At 37.4% G+C, this 15,656-nt stretch overlaps 1 protein-coding gene across 1 annotated transcript in view; it reads left to right on the forward strand.

The window, feature by feature from the left end:
• Positions 1-15,329, forward strand: part of STXBP6 (syntaxin binding protein 6) — a 208,256-nt gene extending 192,927 nt beyond the window's left edge. Inside the window, exons 5-6 of the mRNA XM_065635099.1 lie at positions 6,956-7,113; positions 12,213-15,329. Of these exons, the coding sequence (XP_065491171.1) occupies positions 6,956-7,113; positions 12,213-12,236 (182 nt within the window). The 3' untranslated portion in view covers positions 12,237-15,329. The remainder of the gene's footprint in view (positions 1-6,955; positions 7,114-12,212) is intronic.
• The last annotated feature ends 327 nt before the right edge of the window (positions 15,330-15,656 follow it).

Genomic DNA, 15,656 nt, shown 5'->3' on the forward strand with positions numbered 1-15,656 from the left:
TTGAACCCTGAAGGTAATTAATTTTTTTTTTTTAAGATCTCGTCTTCTTGAAGATACAAAACGACATTAGGTAAAAAAAAAGTCTCATTATGACTGTCTATTAAAAAGAGTAGTGAATGAGTTTAGTGTCGAGGAAACACTGTGGATCTCTGCTGTGCAGTAATTATGGGTAGGTGTTTTTCAAAACCTTTTATGAAAACAAAGACGGAGGTAGATAAAAAAGGTTTGACAAATCAAAAAGAAAGAAAAACAAACAAAACACACACACACACAAAAGCCACACTGCTGCTACTTTGAGACGTGCAAATGGTGGTAGTAATTTTTATCAAGCCTGGAGTTTGAAAATTAATGCTTGACATGGACAACTAAGACAACATCCAACTTGAATAGCCATATTATGTGTAGGACTGAAGATTAAATGAGATCTTCATGAGTTTGAATTCTGTTTGCATCCATAGAGAAGCTTTAGTATTTAACAATTATTTGAGCCAGGTAATAATTCTATCCTGAAAACTTCAATTGCTAGTTAACTCGAAATATATTTTTAACCTTTCTAAGGCTATTGAGCAAATCCTTATGAAAAACCTTTCTAGAAACACAGAGAGCAAGGAGTGCTGGCACCAGAGATTTGTTAAAAGCAAATTGTTTCCAACCATCTTGTCTTCTGTGATGAAGTGAGTGGTTTGGTGGATGAAGGGAGAGCACCAGATGTCATTTTCCTTGACTTCAGCACGGCATTCAACACTGTCTCCTCTACCATCGTCATAGCAAATCTATGGGTGGGTGGACATTAAGGGTAATGATCAGCAGTTCAAAGTCCAAATGGTAGCCAGTTACTATTGACATTCCTTTTAAGTCATCACCAAGGCTCATGCTATTTAGCAGTGTAGGTGACAGGATGAAATGCTAAGAGACACCTAAGAAATTAACTGTGGTACTTTAAGGGAAAAACTTAACTTTATTGTATTTCTGGAGTTCACTATAAATAGATGTATTATCTTTAAAAATCACATAAATACTGGACCTGAAATTAATGTTCATCTTGAGCATTTTGCCCATGCTTGGGTAACTTGCTGGTAAGAGATTTGGAACCTGCAAACACAAGATAAAAATATTAATAAACTGGGGTTTTTCTTTGTAATTTTATGTATAATTTAATCAAATGTTGTAGGTGTGTATGGAGTCTAATAATAATCTTTGTTATCAAAGGTTAGAAAACTGCTATAACTAAGGAAGAATTTAAAGCCGGTCTGTTATATAAGTCAAAAGGATCATCATTAATTTTAGTTGGAAATTAAAAAGGTGATTTATTTTCAAAATTCCCTTTTGAAGCTATATTTGGTCTTGGTCACCTCCATTTTTGAGGAATGATGAGATAAACTGGAAAGTAATCTTAATTCCTAGCTATAATTAGAAATACAGTCTTAAGGTTTCTTTCGTGATTCTTTGTCAGGAACACCAGAATTTATATTCATCTCTTGCCCTCTTAGTGTTTTTTTTATATTGGGCTTTTGTCAATTTTAACTGTTTTTTTCAGTAAGTGTTTTGTAACTTGGAAGAGAAATAATACTCTACTCTGTACCCTCTTCCCTTCTTCAGACCACTTTCCCACTTACAAAAAGCATCTCCGCGATGCTTGCTTCTTTCACAAGATGTTCATTCTTAATTGTTCAGCACCTTTCCCTTTGCCCCAGAGTCCTTTAGTTTTGTATTGATATTTTAATTGTTCAGTGCTTTTTGTTCTTAAGTGATGAGTGCACAGGCAGTTAACAAAACACAAAATAGTGAAGGAGAAAAAAAGCCATTCTTTTTATTTACAATCAATATTTCCAAAATTCTGTTGAGCTTTTTAGAGGCACCAGTATATCTGAGTGTAAACAGTATGCATAGGCATATAGAATCATTACATTGTGATAGAGATGATCTTATTAATGAACTTGAACTGATTGTCATTATGCCTTTAACCTTTATTTCGTGACACAGATCCAGTTTTATGTAGTTCAATGGGAACCATAAATATGTGTTTACATTAAGAAAAAAAAAGTTTTCATGTGATAGATGGAACTTCTTAATTATCATAGGTAATTGCATTTATTTCCTTCTTGGAAGAAGGTAGTTGCTAGATGCTGTATTTAATGCATATACAATTAAAAAGTGAATACTTGTATTTACAAATTAGTCACTGTAGAGTCTTATTACTAATGTACAGATAAATCCCCTGAAATACATTTGACATGGCTAATGAAGAATGCAATGAACCTTTTTATGAATGTGTGATAAAACAAATAGTGCAAACTAAATAATGATATCTCTAGAGACCAATTAGTTTCTTCAACAAATAGACTGGTTCCCGTGCTGATGGATGATAGTGTGTCTCTGTCTTTCAGGTACTGGGTTAAGGATGTACTTTTCTCTTGTGCATGATAAAAGGCCTAAAGCAATGTCACCTGATTTCATGGGCTGTAAGACCCTCTGATACAGCTTGTGAACATAAGAAGCAAAAATTTAAACATTAGTCTGAGAGGAGCACGGTGCTTCCTGCAAAGTGTTATTTCTTCAGCTTCTGAGTCCACAAGCAAGAAACACTGCTGGGATCACTGGTCTAAAGCACTCAGCCAAGGGCCACTGCCCTTCTGCTGTTTCTGTGCCTTGGGGCCCCAATAATGTTATGTATAATTATGCAGGTCACTAATGGAATTTTCTAAGGGGAAAGGGCTGTTTGATTCCAATGGTTTATATTTCACTATAGCAAATTCAAAATAAAATATATAATTTGCATAGCAAATTGGACTACCAAGCTGTGTAGTTATTGATTGATTTGGAAATCTGTATGTTCCTTTAGATGGACAACTTCAGATAATAAGACAAAAAGTATTATAGAAGAAAAAGCTGTATTAGAAGCGACCTTATTAAGCCACTTGTTTGAGTAACTGAAAATCAATTAGGAATATGTTTCTGTTCTTTTATATACAGCAAAATTAAACTGAAGAAACCCACTGAATTAAGATCAATTTGTTTAGTTTCAAACTGAAGTTGGCCTAAACGTATATGTTTTGTTGAGGCTAGAAATTAATATTAACCTAATACTTTATATTAAACTCAATATAAATTCATATTTTTCCCATGTTATCTGGCAATATTTTTACTCCAGTTACTCAGTGAGTCTGCAAATACTGTTAGGTAGCGGACAGCTGTGTGCCTGCCCTTAATAGAGACTTTAAAAAAACTTTAATTAAATGAAAACATATATAAACCTTTCTATTTTCCTTTCATGTTTATTTGAAAGAGAAAAATCTGTAGTCTCAACCTCTGGGATCTGTTCTACAAAACTACAGAAAGATATATGGGCTCCGAAAGTGGGAGGATCTCTGTATACCTTAGAAAAAGCAGCAATACAGGCATGCGACTCTTGCTGCTCACGGTGAGGACTTGTAGCCGTGCAAAATTTGAGATCACAGGCCCTTGGGATTGAACATCTTGGGAACACGCAAGTTCATTCTTACTAAAACCACCTCAGAGCTGACCCACACCCATATTTTACTGGTGTTTATCTCATCTTGCAAGTGTTACAAAGTCATTTTCCTGAGATGTATGTTAAACGCTATTGCAAGTTTTCCATTGAGGAGCTTGTGTCTCTAACCTAGTAGATGAGAAGTCCTGAAATCTGTCAGATTCTTCATAGAGGAAAAAAAAATGTATATATGCATCTATATATATATATATATATATATATATATATATAAAAAGGTGGTTAACAGCAGTTGTCACATCTTTGGTAAAAACTGAACAAAGATGGAAAACAGCCTTTCCAGACTCTAAGAAAGAGATGGTGACTGTCAACTTCTGTTTTTCTTCAGTGACTCAGTGCAGCTGCCAGGCATAAGTTTACACCTAAGTGGGTTCAGTTCAGACAGTTTGTTTTTCAGTCATGGAACAAGCTTCTCTGGAGATCTTGAATCCCAGTAGTTTATCATCTCCTGAAGAACAGCTTAAAGATTTTGCAGGCTGTAGGTGATTTGTTCATAGAGATGATTCTTCAATACATCCAGTACCAGCGTTGCTGTTCTTGCAGTGATACTAATATAAGGATGAGGTGCAGTCAGTCATACCAGCAATCACCTACACATGCTCTAGAAATACACTGGTGAAATTCAATAGACTACTGACACATGAGTTTCTGTGTTGCTCATAGATTGGAGTGGATTTTTATTATTATTATTTTACTGACATTCCATTGGAAAAGTTTATCCAAAGGTAGTCCTTCAACACAGTCTCAGAATAGCAGCTTCTGCAAGTCACTGCCCATAGAAAAATACAGCAGATCTTACCTGGAGAGAGCACAATTCTGTATTTGCTAGAGAGAAAAACAATTACTATCATTGTGCCAAACTTCCAAGCTCGTTCTTCTGTGCTGTGGAGAAATAGATATCAATCTTTGACCACAAATCCTGATAGTTTCAGGAATATAAAAATGCAGAATATTTTCATTCTGCAGTTTCCTACTGACATTGAAAGAAGGTCAGCAATGTGTTCTACTCCCCAGCACGTTTTGACTTCAGAAGATGCTTAGTTTTATAAAGCTCTCCATGTGCCCTGCTTCACTTGAACTCAGCTTGTGATCCTGTAAAGCAACAATAGAGCTAACGCAGTGTTGAGAGCTTTTAAAACTCTTATCCTAGAAAACTAGCTCTGATTTATACAAGAGGTTAGAGCCTTGAGATCACACTGCCAAAAAAGGGAAACTATTTCCAGTGACACGTTGACCAGCTCATGTGCTTATAGGAAAAGCTACCTGAACAGAAGCCAAAATAATCTGCCAAGAACTGGTTTTAAATGAGCAAATCATGAAGTGTGTAGTAACAAGTGGCTGAAAAATCTTGAAGTAAAATTGTACAATATTTGAAGTTATTCAGTTTTATTATCAGACTCCTCAGTGTCTTGAAGAGAGACCACTTGAAAAGATAAAGTTTTCTTTCTGTCTCTGCAAATTCCAGCTCATAGTATTATCAGATATTCATGTTTTAAATATTAATGCCAGTTATTTCATTTTCCTATTTTCCTTTTTTAAATGCAGCCTCTTTGTTCCATGCAGCAATAGAAAAATCCAAACCTGTAGCTGGTTAACATCCTTATACATCCATTATTTTTAATTACTGATGTGAAAAATGTAACAATATTGGTATAAAGGAGGCCAGGATGTTCTTTGCTTGGTATTTCTTACATTGACTCATAATATCTGAGTCACTGTGTGTAGGTTCTTGGGTCCCTTCCCCACCTCCATAGTTTGATACTAGTTGTGTTTTAGTTTAATAAACTTTTAAGGCAATTTTTTATCTCAAGTGTTCCTGCATGTGCAGTTTGGCCTGTTGTTCCACAGGCTACTTGGCGCAACCTTCAGTTTCACTCTTCATTGTTTGTTTGCTGTTTTTAGTGAAAGGAGTATTATCTGTAAATTGTGTCTGAATGGGTCTTTTGTTCCTCCTATTCTTGTGAAACTAATAGCAAAATAACCCTCAAATTAATGTTTGGGTTTTATTTTTTACCCTGGCAATATTTTTGAAGTAGACGCACTTTTCAGATTAAGGATAAAAGCAGTAGGTTTGTGTTGTCTTTGTATGTCCGTAAGAACAGCAGACTTTGTTGTAACAGATTTGCTGTAGTGCTCAGTTGAACTTCATATGTTGAACTCGTTTTGTACCTATATCAGCCTAATTCATTTAAAAGTATTACACGTTTGGTTTTAATACTGTGCAAAAAGGCTCTGTGCAATTACAGTATTTGGGGCAGCTTAGAAACCTGGCAGCAGCAGCATGCCTGGTGGTTAATGCTCCTTCTGTATTGGCTTTCTGGTTCTCACAGTGCCTTTGTATGTGTCTAGACAAGAAACTCCTAGATAACACATTCCCTGTAAGGTAGATTAAGTTTTAAAGCTTGTGGAAGACACCAAGGGACTACCATGTTGCAAAAAGCTGAATTTTTACTAGTCCCTTTGCTGAAAAGGTTAAAGGATAGGACAAAATATTTTTTTTTTGTCCTACAGGTATTTTAATATGTACCAGTTCATACTGATAACATGTAACTTTCTCTGAAGAGTTTTCACTTCATACTGTCATTCATATTTTAAACAGCAGCAGTTCATTCCAAAAAGAGGATAATCTCTTCTCTTGAGAAATGGTATAGAAGGGAGTACTGAAAAGAATGAGCATTTAAAAGGGGTGAATGATGAGGAAAATACAGTTCTGTTGAAAACTTGAAGAAAATACTGCATTGTGCACCAGAGAAGGAACAGTGAAGCTGATTAGTTGATTTGGATGGTAAAGCTAAAGGCTTACAAGATCTTGAGCCTTACTGGGACTTTAAATACTACGATTTAAATAAAGTATGTTGTCATATGAAACATGGCTGGCACTCCATGTGGAGAATGGTCAAAGGTAGATAAATCAGAGCAGCGTAAAATAACTGTAGTAATAGTGTTTGGGGTGCACTTGTATATGAAATATGATTATAATATGGAAAAAAATAGTGAATCCATACAGACATGTCCTGTGGTGTCAGCCTTTTACTCTCTAGGGAAATAGTGCAACTTCCAAAGAAAGTTTATCTATATTAACATGAGAGCATTGTGAAGGAGCTGTGTGAGCTTGTGAATGGTTTCAATGGTTTAATAGAATAGCTTCCTGAAATGATGTATCAGTATAAGGCTTAAAAAATAATACATAGCTAAGTTATGCCCACTGCTTCCTGCTATTGTGTTGCTGTATGGTACTTGTTTATAATTTGTTAATAATATGGTTTCAGTGAGAAAACAATAACTTATCCCATTAATCAAAATGTAACTAGATGGTAAAATAGCAAATAACATATCAGGTCTAGAACATTATAAATGAAAATAATTGTATTTAATACACAGCTTATATATATTTGAGTGTTCTAACAGTTTCTTTTGATATTGCAGGAAACAGCATACTCCATTCAGCAGCAGACAGTGTGACAAGTGCAGTACAGAAGGCAAGTCAGGCTTTGAATGAGCGTGGTGAACGGCTAGGTCGAGCAGAAGAGAAGACAGAGGAGCTGAAAAACAGTGCTCAGCAGTTTGCAGAAACTGCACACAAGGTAAGATTTTGATAGGTTAAGGCTCTCAGTAGGTTAAATTCACACAATCCTTTGTTTTGAGAGGAGGAAGCTCTAGAAAGAATTGCAGTCAGACACTGTTTATAAACAGCTGCTATTTTCCTTGATGCTGTTCCTCACATGGCAGATTTCTGGTTTGTAACTTCTGTGCATAGATCTGAGGTTTGCTGGATTTCCACTACCTACCTACCTTCACCTGAAGCGTATTTCAAATCCATCTTCCCACTACTCCTTGGTACTATTCCTTGTATTTTGTGCAGCAGTACAGTGAAATTGCTGTTAATACTCTCTGCTAAGTAGTCACAGGTCTGTAACTCTGTTTCTGAAGATGTATCTTTAATTCTGGAAATGTTATTTATGAGTATTTTGAGGAATTGTTCCCTCTCGGGAATGTGTGGAAGGTATTGATAGTACTGTGCCTGTTGCTTCTGCAAGTGCAGAATGGTGCTGAGCTTCCATCTCTGTGACAAAAAAATCTAGGCATCCACAGCATTCAGTTTGGTGGCTGTGTAACACATCCTCAGCTGAGAGAATACTTTTCAGAAAAAAAGGTAGATGTTTTCTCAATATGAACAGCCATTTTAGCATGCAAGTTTGATAGTTTTGCTGCTTAGCACATGTATTTGCCTTTATCATGCGTATGCCAAAAAATGCCTGGCTACATCATTAATAATGGAAATCCTGGATTGATATCCTGATGTTCTATACAAGCCTCTGTTTTATGTAGTCTTTAAAATGTCACGAAACAATTTATTTTAATATTTGCTGGGATAATCCTCCAATTTGTGGTCCATTTAGATTAGCATGGTTCAGCTTAGCGGCCTGAGTATGGTATGAGCCTACTCCTGGGCTCTTCCATCTAATACCGTCACTTTCATCCCCCCTACCCCTTGTCCCAGTGATGATAACTATGCCAACCTTAAACAGCAGCTACCACTACTTTAGTTTTGGAGGTAAAAGGTTTGCTACTTTAAAGTGTAGAGTGCTGCTTGGTAGGTGTCATGGAGGCATCCCAAATATAAGTTTAGGCAGACTAGCGCTCTGATAACATAAGATAAAGGTTTGGATATTAGGTTAGGAAATTATTTGGGGTGCAGCGAAATAAGAATGAGGATCCACAGTGTGCATATACGCACTCACAAGAAAAACAAACCAGAGCCCTCTCTGCCCCGTTTTGCCTGTAATAGATAAACACCAGCTTACTGCAGCCAGGAATTTACACTCGTCTGCCCCAGACGAGGAAGATACACTTGCCTACCAGGCAAGGAGTTACTGAAGCATATATTCAGTAATTTATCACTCACCCACATGTGGAGGTGAGGCGCTCCCCATCCCCAGAGGTTACCTTAGGCGGCTTCTCCGTCTAAGGGGAGGGACTCGGGCAGCATGGCAGACCCGCAGCTCCGAGGAGACCACACAAAGGGAGTCGCCGGCGGGAACCCCATTTATAGTCTGCTCAGATCTGACTGTGGGCATTCCAGAAGCTTCTCGGCTTCTCTACACCCCGCCCCCTCGAGTGTGGGCATTCGAGAAGCTTCTCAGCTTCTCTGGGCTGTGGGCGCTCTTGGCCTCTCCTCTGCTAACGACCCTGCCCACCAACTCTGGGTCTCCACAAAGAGAGCCATTAGCTGCCCCATTGAAGGCCCCAGTTCTGAGAGGGGGATGTGCAACTGCCAACACAGTAGGGAGTTCAAAAATGGTATTTGGGCTGCTATGAATCTTGGTTAAGATTTGAAATTAGTGTCTGTTGCCCTTTTATCTTCCACATGTGCAGAACAGCAGTTCCACACATGAAAACATGCTGTAAATGGAAACAAATCTTTTCAACAGGTTCTATTAGGAAAATCTTATTTTAAAAATCTCAGGATTAAAGGATGAAGTATTGTAATAAAAATACCATATTTGATAGGCTATGCTGTACCATATTCAGAAATAAAAGTGTACAAAATCCTGATGTAATAATTCAAAACAAAAACTGGAGGGAAATACAACAGGATTGGTGGAGAAGCTAAAACCATCCATAATACAAGTCTTTTATTTTGTTATTCAAATAAAAAAAATGTGAAAAAATCAGGATTTTGTACATCATCATTTGAGTTTACATGTCTCTGTGGCAGTAATGAGAACAGTTTCTGCAACAAATGTCAAAATGATGCAAAATAGAGAAGGATAGGCTCCATTTGGACTGTGTGCTGGCTTGAGATTTATGAAACCTTCCTGCCAGTGCAGTTCTACAGATTACGAGTTTCCTCAGATGAGTGTAAGGGCATGTGCTGTTGAAGCTATCCCAATTAACTAGCTGCCTGAAACAGGAGAGTGAAAATCTTTCAGTGCATGATACTTAAGAATTTGTAATAAATGCTTGGGTTTTGTCTTTTTAACAGGAAAACATCTTTGTGTTTGAAGAAAACAAAATATAGTTTAGTTCTTAGCGGACTGCAAAAGAATACTTGTCATCTTAAAGATGATAAGGATAATATAGTAAAATGGGGTTTACATTTTTTTCTTGCAATTTTTTTTGCCTTGGTGCCCCAAATCTTGACTTATATCTTAGAAGTGCAGTAGTTCTGCAATTCCTCTACTGTTATCTCACAAAAATGCATAGGGCAGCCACCTGGGAATGTATTAGGTTTGAGAGGACCGGGGAGGTCCCAGTTGACTGGAGGTTAACAGATGTGACGCCCATCTACGGTAGAAGGGCCAGAAGGAGCATCTGGGGAATTATAGGCCTGTCAGTCTGACCTCAGGGCCAGGGAAGGTCATGGAGCAGATCATCCTGAGTGCCATCACACAGCGTGTACAGGACAATCAGGCAATCGGGCCCAGTCAGCATTGGTTTATGAAAGGCAAGTCCTGCTTGACTAATCTGATCTCCTTCTATGGCAAGCTGGCCTGCTGAGTGGATAAGGGAAAGACTGTGGATGTTGTCTACCTAGACTTTAGTAAAGCCTTTGACACTGCATCCTCCTGGAGAAACTGGCTGCTTATGGCTTGAATGGACGTACTTGTTGCTGGGTAAAAAACTGTCTGGATGGCTGGGCCCAAAGAGTTGTGGCAGCGCTACAGGCTCGGGGAAGCACGCCTGGAAAGCTGCCTGGCAGAAAAGGATCTGGGGGTGTTGATTGACAGCTGGCTGAACATGAGCCAGCAGTGTGCCCAGGTGGCCAGAAGGCCAGCAGCATCCTGGCTTGTATCAGAATAGTGTGGCCAGCAGGACTAGGGCAATGATAGTCCCCTTGTCCTCTGCACTGGTGAGGCTGCACCTTGAATCCTGTGTTCAGTTTTGGGCCCCTCACTACAGGAAAGACATTGAGGTGCTGAGAAGGGCAATGAAGCTGGTGAAGGGTCTGGAGCACAAGTCTTGTGAGGAGCGACTGAGGGAACTGGGGCTGTTTAGCCTGGAGAAAAGGAGGCTGAAGGGAAGACCTTATCTGCTCACTACAACTACCTGAAAGGAGGTTGTAGCATGAAGGGTGTTGGTCTCTTCTCCCAAGTATCAAGAGATAGGATGAGAGGAACTGGTCTCAGATGGTGCCAGGGGAGGTTTAGATTGGATATTAGGGAAAAATTCTTAATGGAAAGGGTTGTCAGGCATTGGAACAGGCTGCCCAGGGAAGTGGTGGAGTCACCATCCCTGGAGGTGTTTAAAAGGCATGTAGATGTGGTGCTTAGGGGCATGGTTTAGTGGCAGACTCGGCATCATTAGGTTTACAGTTGGACTCAGATGATCTTAAAGGTCTTTTCCAGTCTAAATGGTTCTATGATTCTACTTCAGCTATATGTCAGGTTATTTTAAGATACAAAACATGTAATGGAGCCAGTGGAAGATGCATAGCATAGGAATACTCTTTCTACCATCTTTAAAATACACCTTAGTCACGTGGCGGGGCAGGGTGGGGAAACCACTGCCACTTGGTTTGCTCCAGAAACGGTAGCAATCACAGAGTGATTCTGTTTTGGTTATCAGAGTTTATTGAATGAAACCATATAGCTATATTTAGTTGTGTAAAGGCTGGAACTTAGTTCAGGGTATCTATCAAATCCTCCTTATTACATCTTCTTCACCTTCTTTGTTTGCCTCCAAAAAATTCCTTCTCCATGTTGGTGACTGCATGAGAGCTCAGAGTTATGGATTCTATATAATAAAAACTTGTTGGAGTTGCTTGCTAAACACAGATTTTTCTGAAAAAAATCGTGTCATTTGAGGGGAGAAAGAAAAGTGCTGTTTGGAGTTCTTTCATGCCGAAATGCCCTTCCAGTTTATCTCTACAAATAATAATTTTTAAAATGGCATATTTATGACCAAGTTCTTGAGTATCAAAGGCTTATATCAATTAAATTTGAGTCATTTATTGGTCGGCGTTTCACTGGCAGCAAATGAGGAAATGTTAACTACGCCAACCAGTTCCTGAGATCTAGGTTACTTCCTAGAGGTTTTACTCATCTCATCTTTGTTAGCATGCTATTATCTACAGATATCATTTCTTTATTATACAGAACCTAAAAATAAGTTCCATGCTTTGTTTGGCAAAGTCAGTTTGTCTGTACTTTTTATACAGTATTTAACTACTTTAGTTCTTTCTTCTCCCTGTCATTCCCAGGTTTAAGTCAATTTTTGGATTATTTGAAATGGAAACAATCAGTAATCACAGAGGCAGAAAGGCAATCAGTCCTTAATTTTTCATCATTATGTAGTGGCAGAACTGCTGAACAGGTGTTTTAAATTACTTGTCTAGAATTTCTGATTGTATTTAACAATCCAAATCATTAGGTCTAAATGTATGTCTCTGTTTCTAGTGTCTTGGTCTAGCCCTCCTCATAGGTACCAAAATACCAGAACATGGGGAAACGCAGCTATGAAGCAGATAAAGCTGCCTCCTCAGGATACCAAAAGGAGACTTTGACTATCTGCCACAGTAAAGGGAACAACTGTGTAACTGTGTGCAAGGAAATTAGGGATTTAAGGCATCTTTTGGATAATTCAGTTTGCAAACTCTTCTGATCCAGACTAACCTCATTAGCTTGATATAGCTATCATTACATGTGATCTCTCTTTAATTCAGTTTTTGTTTCTTTTTCAGCTTGCCATGAAGCACAAATGCTGAGATACTGCCCAAAGTTGAAATTTTCCCAAGAGAAACTGAAAAGGCTACGTTCAGCAATTTTTACAGGAGGTCCAGACTTCTGTGTATTTTTTTTTTCTTCCAGTTCAGTGGAGATGCATTCTTTCAGTTTCTGTGCAGGAAAAAGTGTCGCATTTCTACCTTTTTGACTTACTTTTGTTCCTCTTTTGTAATATTGCTACACAGTCCTGCAGTACTTTCTACCTGTATTTCAGTTGTTACAGGAGTCAAAGCAAACAGGGGAACCGGACCAAATGACAAGCTGATCAGGATTAAAATAGTAATATTCTTCCCCAGCTGTACAGAAAATTAGTTAACTGGTTGTGTGAAAATAAAATCCAAGAAGGGGGGTATACTTTTCTTCATTTTATGTAGCATCGGCAGGATATGAATGTTGGAATTAAACACCTGTGGTTGTAATTATGGTGGAGAATAGACTGTTTTGTCCTGGGAAATGGAAAAACTTGTTTTTTCTGCCCAGTGTAGGAAGTTTTGCATGTGCCATCACCAGCATTCAAAGTGCATATCTGAATTCCATAGGGGAATCTGTTACCAGTGCTGCGTTTTGAATATCCCTATTTTCTCTTCCCGACTGATCATTTGAATAGTATAATGACACCTACAGCATGTATGCTTGAGTTTTCAAAACTGAGGAAAAAAGTAATTTTTACATCCATACACATATAGCTGTGCCTCAAACACAATCTAGAATTTAGCAATCTGGTATAAAATAACATTTCATTTCCTTTTTCCCTGTGATTCTGTGGTTAAAGGCGTATGTAAATGAGAATGCAAGGGCCTGGGAAAATGAGAATGCACTATTTTCCATGTCATCTGTTTTTCATAAATTCTACAGTAAGAATTTTTGGGAATGCTTCAGAAAATTGTCTGATTAGAATGACCTTTTTGTTAGCTAGTCATCTGATTTTTAAAATAGAGGCTTTCAAAAAGCATGTTTTGGTACATCAGAATCGTAATTTATAGTTTGGGTCTCAGTTTTCAATATATATTGTCACTGGAAGGGTGACTCTACTTCATTCTATGTTTAGTATATGCAATATGTGCACTGTATTCTCTCAGAAAAATAAGTAGGTTACTCTTTTCCTTCACAGCTGCTTCCTTTTTTAAGACGTTGTAATATGCTTCTAGAATGAAGGAAAAAAAAAAGATTCTGCACTTTTTTTTTTTTTTTAAACCGGTAAGCTAGATACAGAAATCCTAGAAGTTTCAGCCTTCATCTTCTGAAGATGCCTGCTCTTAATTTTTGTCCTCATCTTACCGAAAAGCCAGAAAGCTGGCATTATATGAATGTACTGTAGTTTTCATTTTCAATGTAGAATAAGATTTTTGCATTATTAATGACACTAAACAGCCTAAAATCCTCAGAGCAGTGTTTGCAAGAAGGATAAAAGCTTTTGTAGTAATTGAGGATATTTTAGTTACTGCAAGCTGAAGTTACTGAAGATCTCTTAGAAATATTCACTCTGTAGAAAGGTGCTTGGCTCAAGGAAAACATTCCAATTTGAACTAAGGGCACTTTCTATTTAAGTGATTCCATTCAGACTTTACATCTGGGTTTTTTTTCCTGCAATTCAAATTGTTTTGTATTAAGCTTTTTATTTAATATCACACTGGGAATTGAGAGAAGGGGTGTATTTTTCATCTGTGTAGTAGCATACGATCATATAGATCTATTTAGCATCAGCTCTAACAGTTACTGCATCCAGCATCATCAACTGAAAAGGAATTTGGCCACATCTGTTATAAATCAGAACAGGCTCATTAACGACATGAGTTCTGAACATTCCATTGGGCTACATACGATTAATCCTTGCCCAGGAAACATCAGTGGCTTTCTGAGCGCTATTGTAACAACTATGGTATTTCTGCAAATTAACCAGGAAAACAGTCCCTCATTAGAAATTAAACTTCTGCTAGAGACAAAATGTTAGGCAGTTTTTTAAAAATAGCTGCATTAGAAATCAAGTCAGAGAGTACATTTTTGACCACATAGATGTCTTCTGTCATCATCTTTTCCACTCTCGCCTTTTTAACTGTATTCTGCTGCTGGCCTCACAAGTCTTTCTCTTGAGAGAAAGAAGGAATAGGTTTTGAACTGCTGCCATCTAGCTGGCCTTCTAAGCTTGTCAATAATTTAGAAGAAATGTCTAAAGCCCAGATCAGATAAACCTGAAAAGAATTAGTTGTCTAAATTCAAATAAAAAGCATAGGTTTTCAGGTGTTTACATGAATATCAGCTGGACAGGACAAGGTCACAGTTGCAGTGCTAAGTTCCACCTTTCGTGAGTTGAACTGTTCTAAAACATTACTTCGGTCTCACTGACAGTTTTTCAGCATTCTTTTATATTCTCCAGTTAAGTGTATTGTGTTAGGTATCATAACTCAGGACTTTTATCCAACCATCAAAAGCCACTTACTGTGGGAATTCTAAGTCACCTAGTGTTATCGAAAGAAGGAAATGCAGTTTGTCGACGTGTTTACTTTGTTCTTGCTGTTCATTAAACTACAAGGTTTGCTAGTTTTTAGAAAAAAAAATCAGAGGTGTATAAATGTCTATCCAAAGGTAAATCTTATAGCATTGTAATTTCTTCTGGAACTTAGCCTGTAGTATATACAACCTAGTATTACTAGATAGTCATGTACATAACATATACTATAATTCAGGTCAATGTTTCATATGAAAGAATGTATTTGTAAATTGTAACAACATCAATAGTTTCTTTATCTTTTTAAAGTTCTGCAAAGAATAAAAATAATGTATTGTTAGACTTGACTACTGTACTGCAAACTCTGTCTTAAAAGGCTACTTTTGTGTCTAGCAAAAGTTGTGCATTATGTGAAATATTAACAAAAATGTGCTATCTAAAAGTGATCTTAAAGGTAGGTAGGTTTTGCCATGATATGCCAGAATTGTAACACTTGCTGGTATCTATTGTAACCAATTCCTTGAAAGTTCTCAAAGATGTAGAAATTTTGTGCCGTTCTGGGGAAAGAAAAAGTGGGACCTGCTCTCTTGAGTCACTACTGGAAACCCTGATTTTGTCATTAAATACTTTAACTGTGATGAAAACTGTCCTTGGATTATTTGAGTTGTCTGTTCAAAATATAAATAATTTTTAAATCACATTTTTATATTTCACCCTAGCAAAACTGAATAAAAATTAGTTTCCGCTGTAATGATGAAAGCTTTCTCTAGAAAGAATACTATAAGTTAAAAAAAAAAAAAAAAAAGAAAGTAATGGGAACTAGGTTGAAGGATTTAATGTCCAGGCAAATTCCAGACAACGGTTAACACAGGTTTAATTAGCATCCTGCCTAAAGGCTGTACAGGTTGAAAACAACTTCTGTGTTAATTTGCTTTCAATTTGCTATGAAATTCTT

Source organism: Caloenas nicobarica, chromosome 5, assembly GCF_036013445.1.
Source record: "Caloenas nicobarica isolate bCalNic1 chromosome 5, bCalNic1.hap1, whole genome shotgun sequence".
NCBI classification, from domain to species: Eukaryota; Metazoa; Chordata; class Aves; order Columbiformes; family Columbidae; genus Caloenas; species Caloenas nicobarica.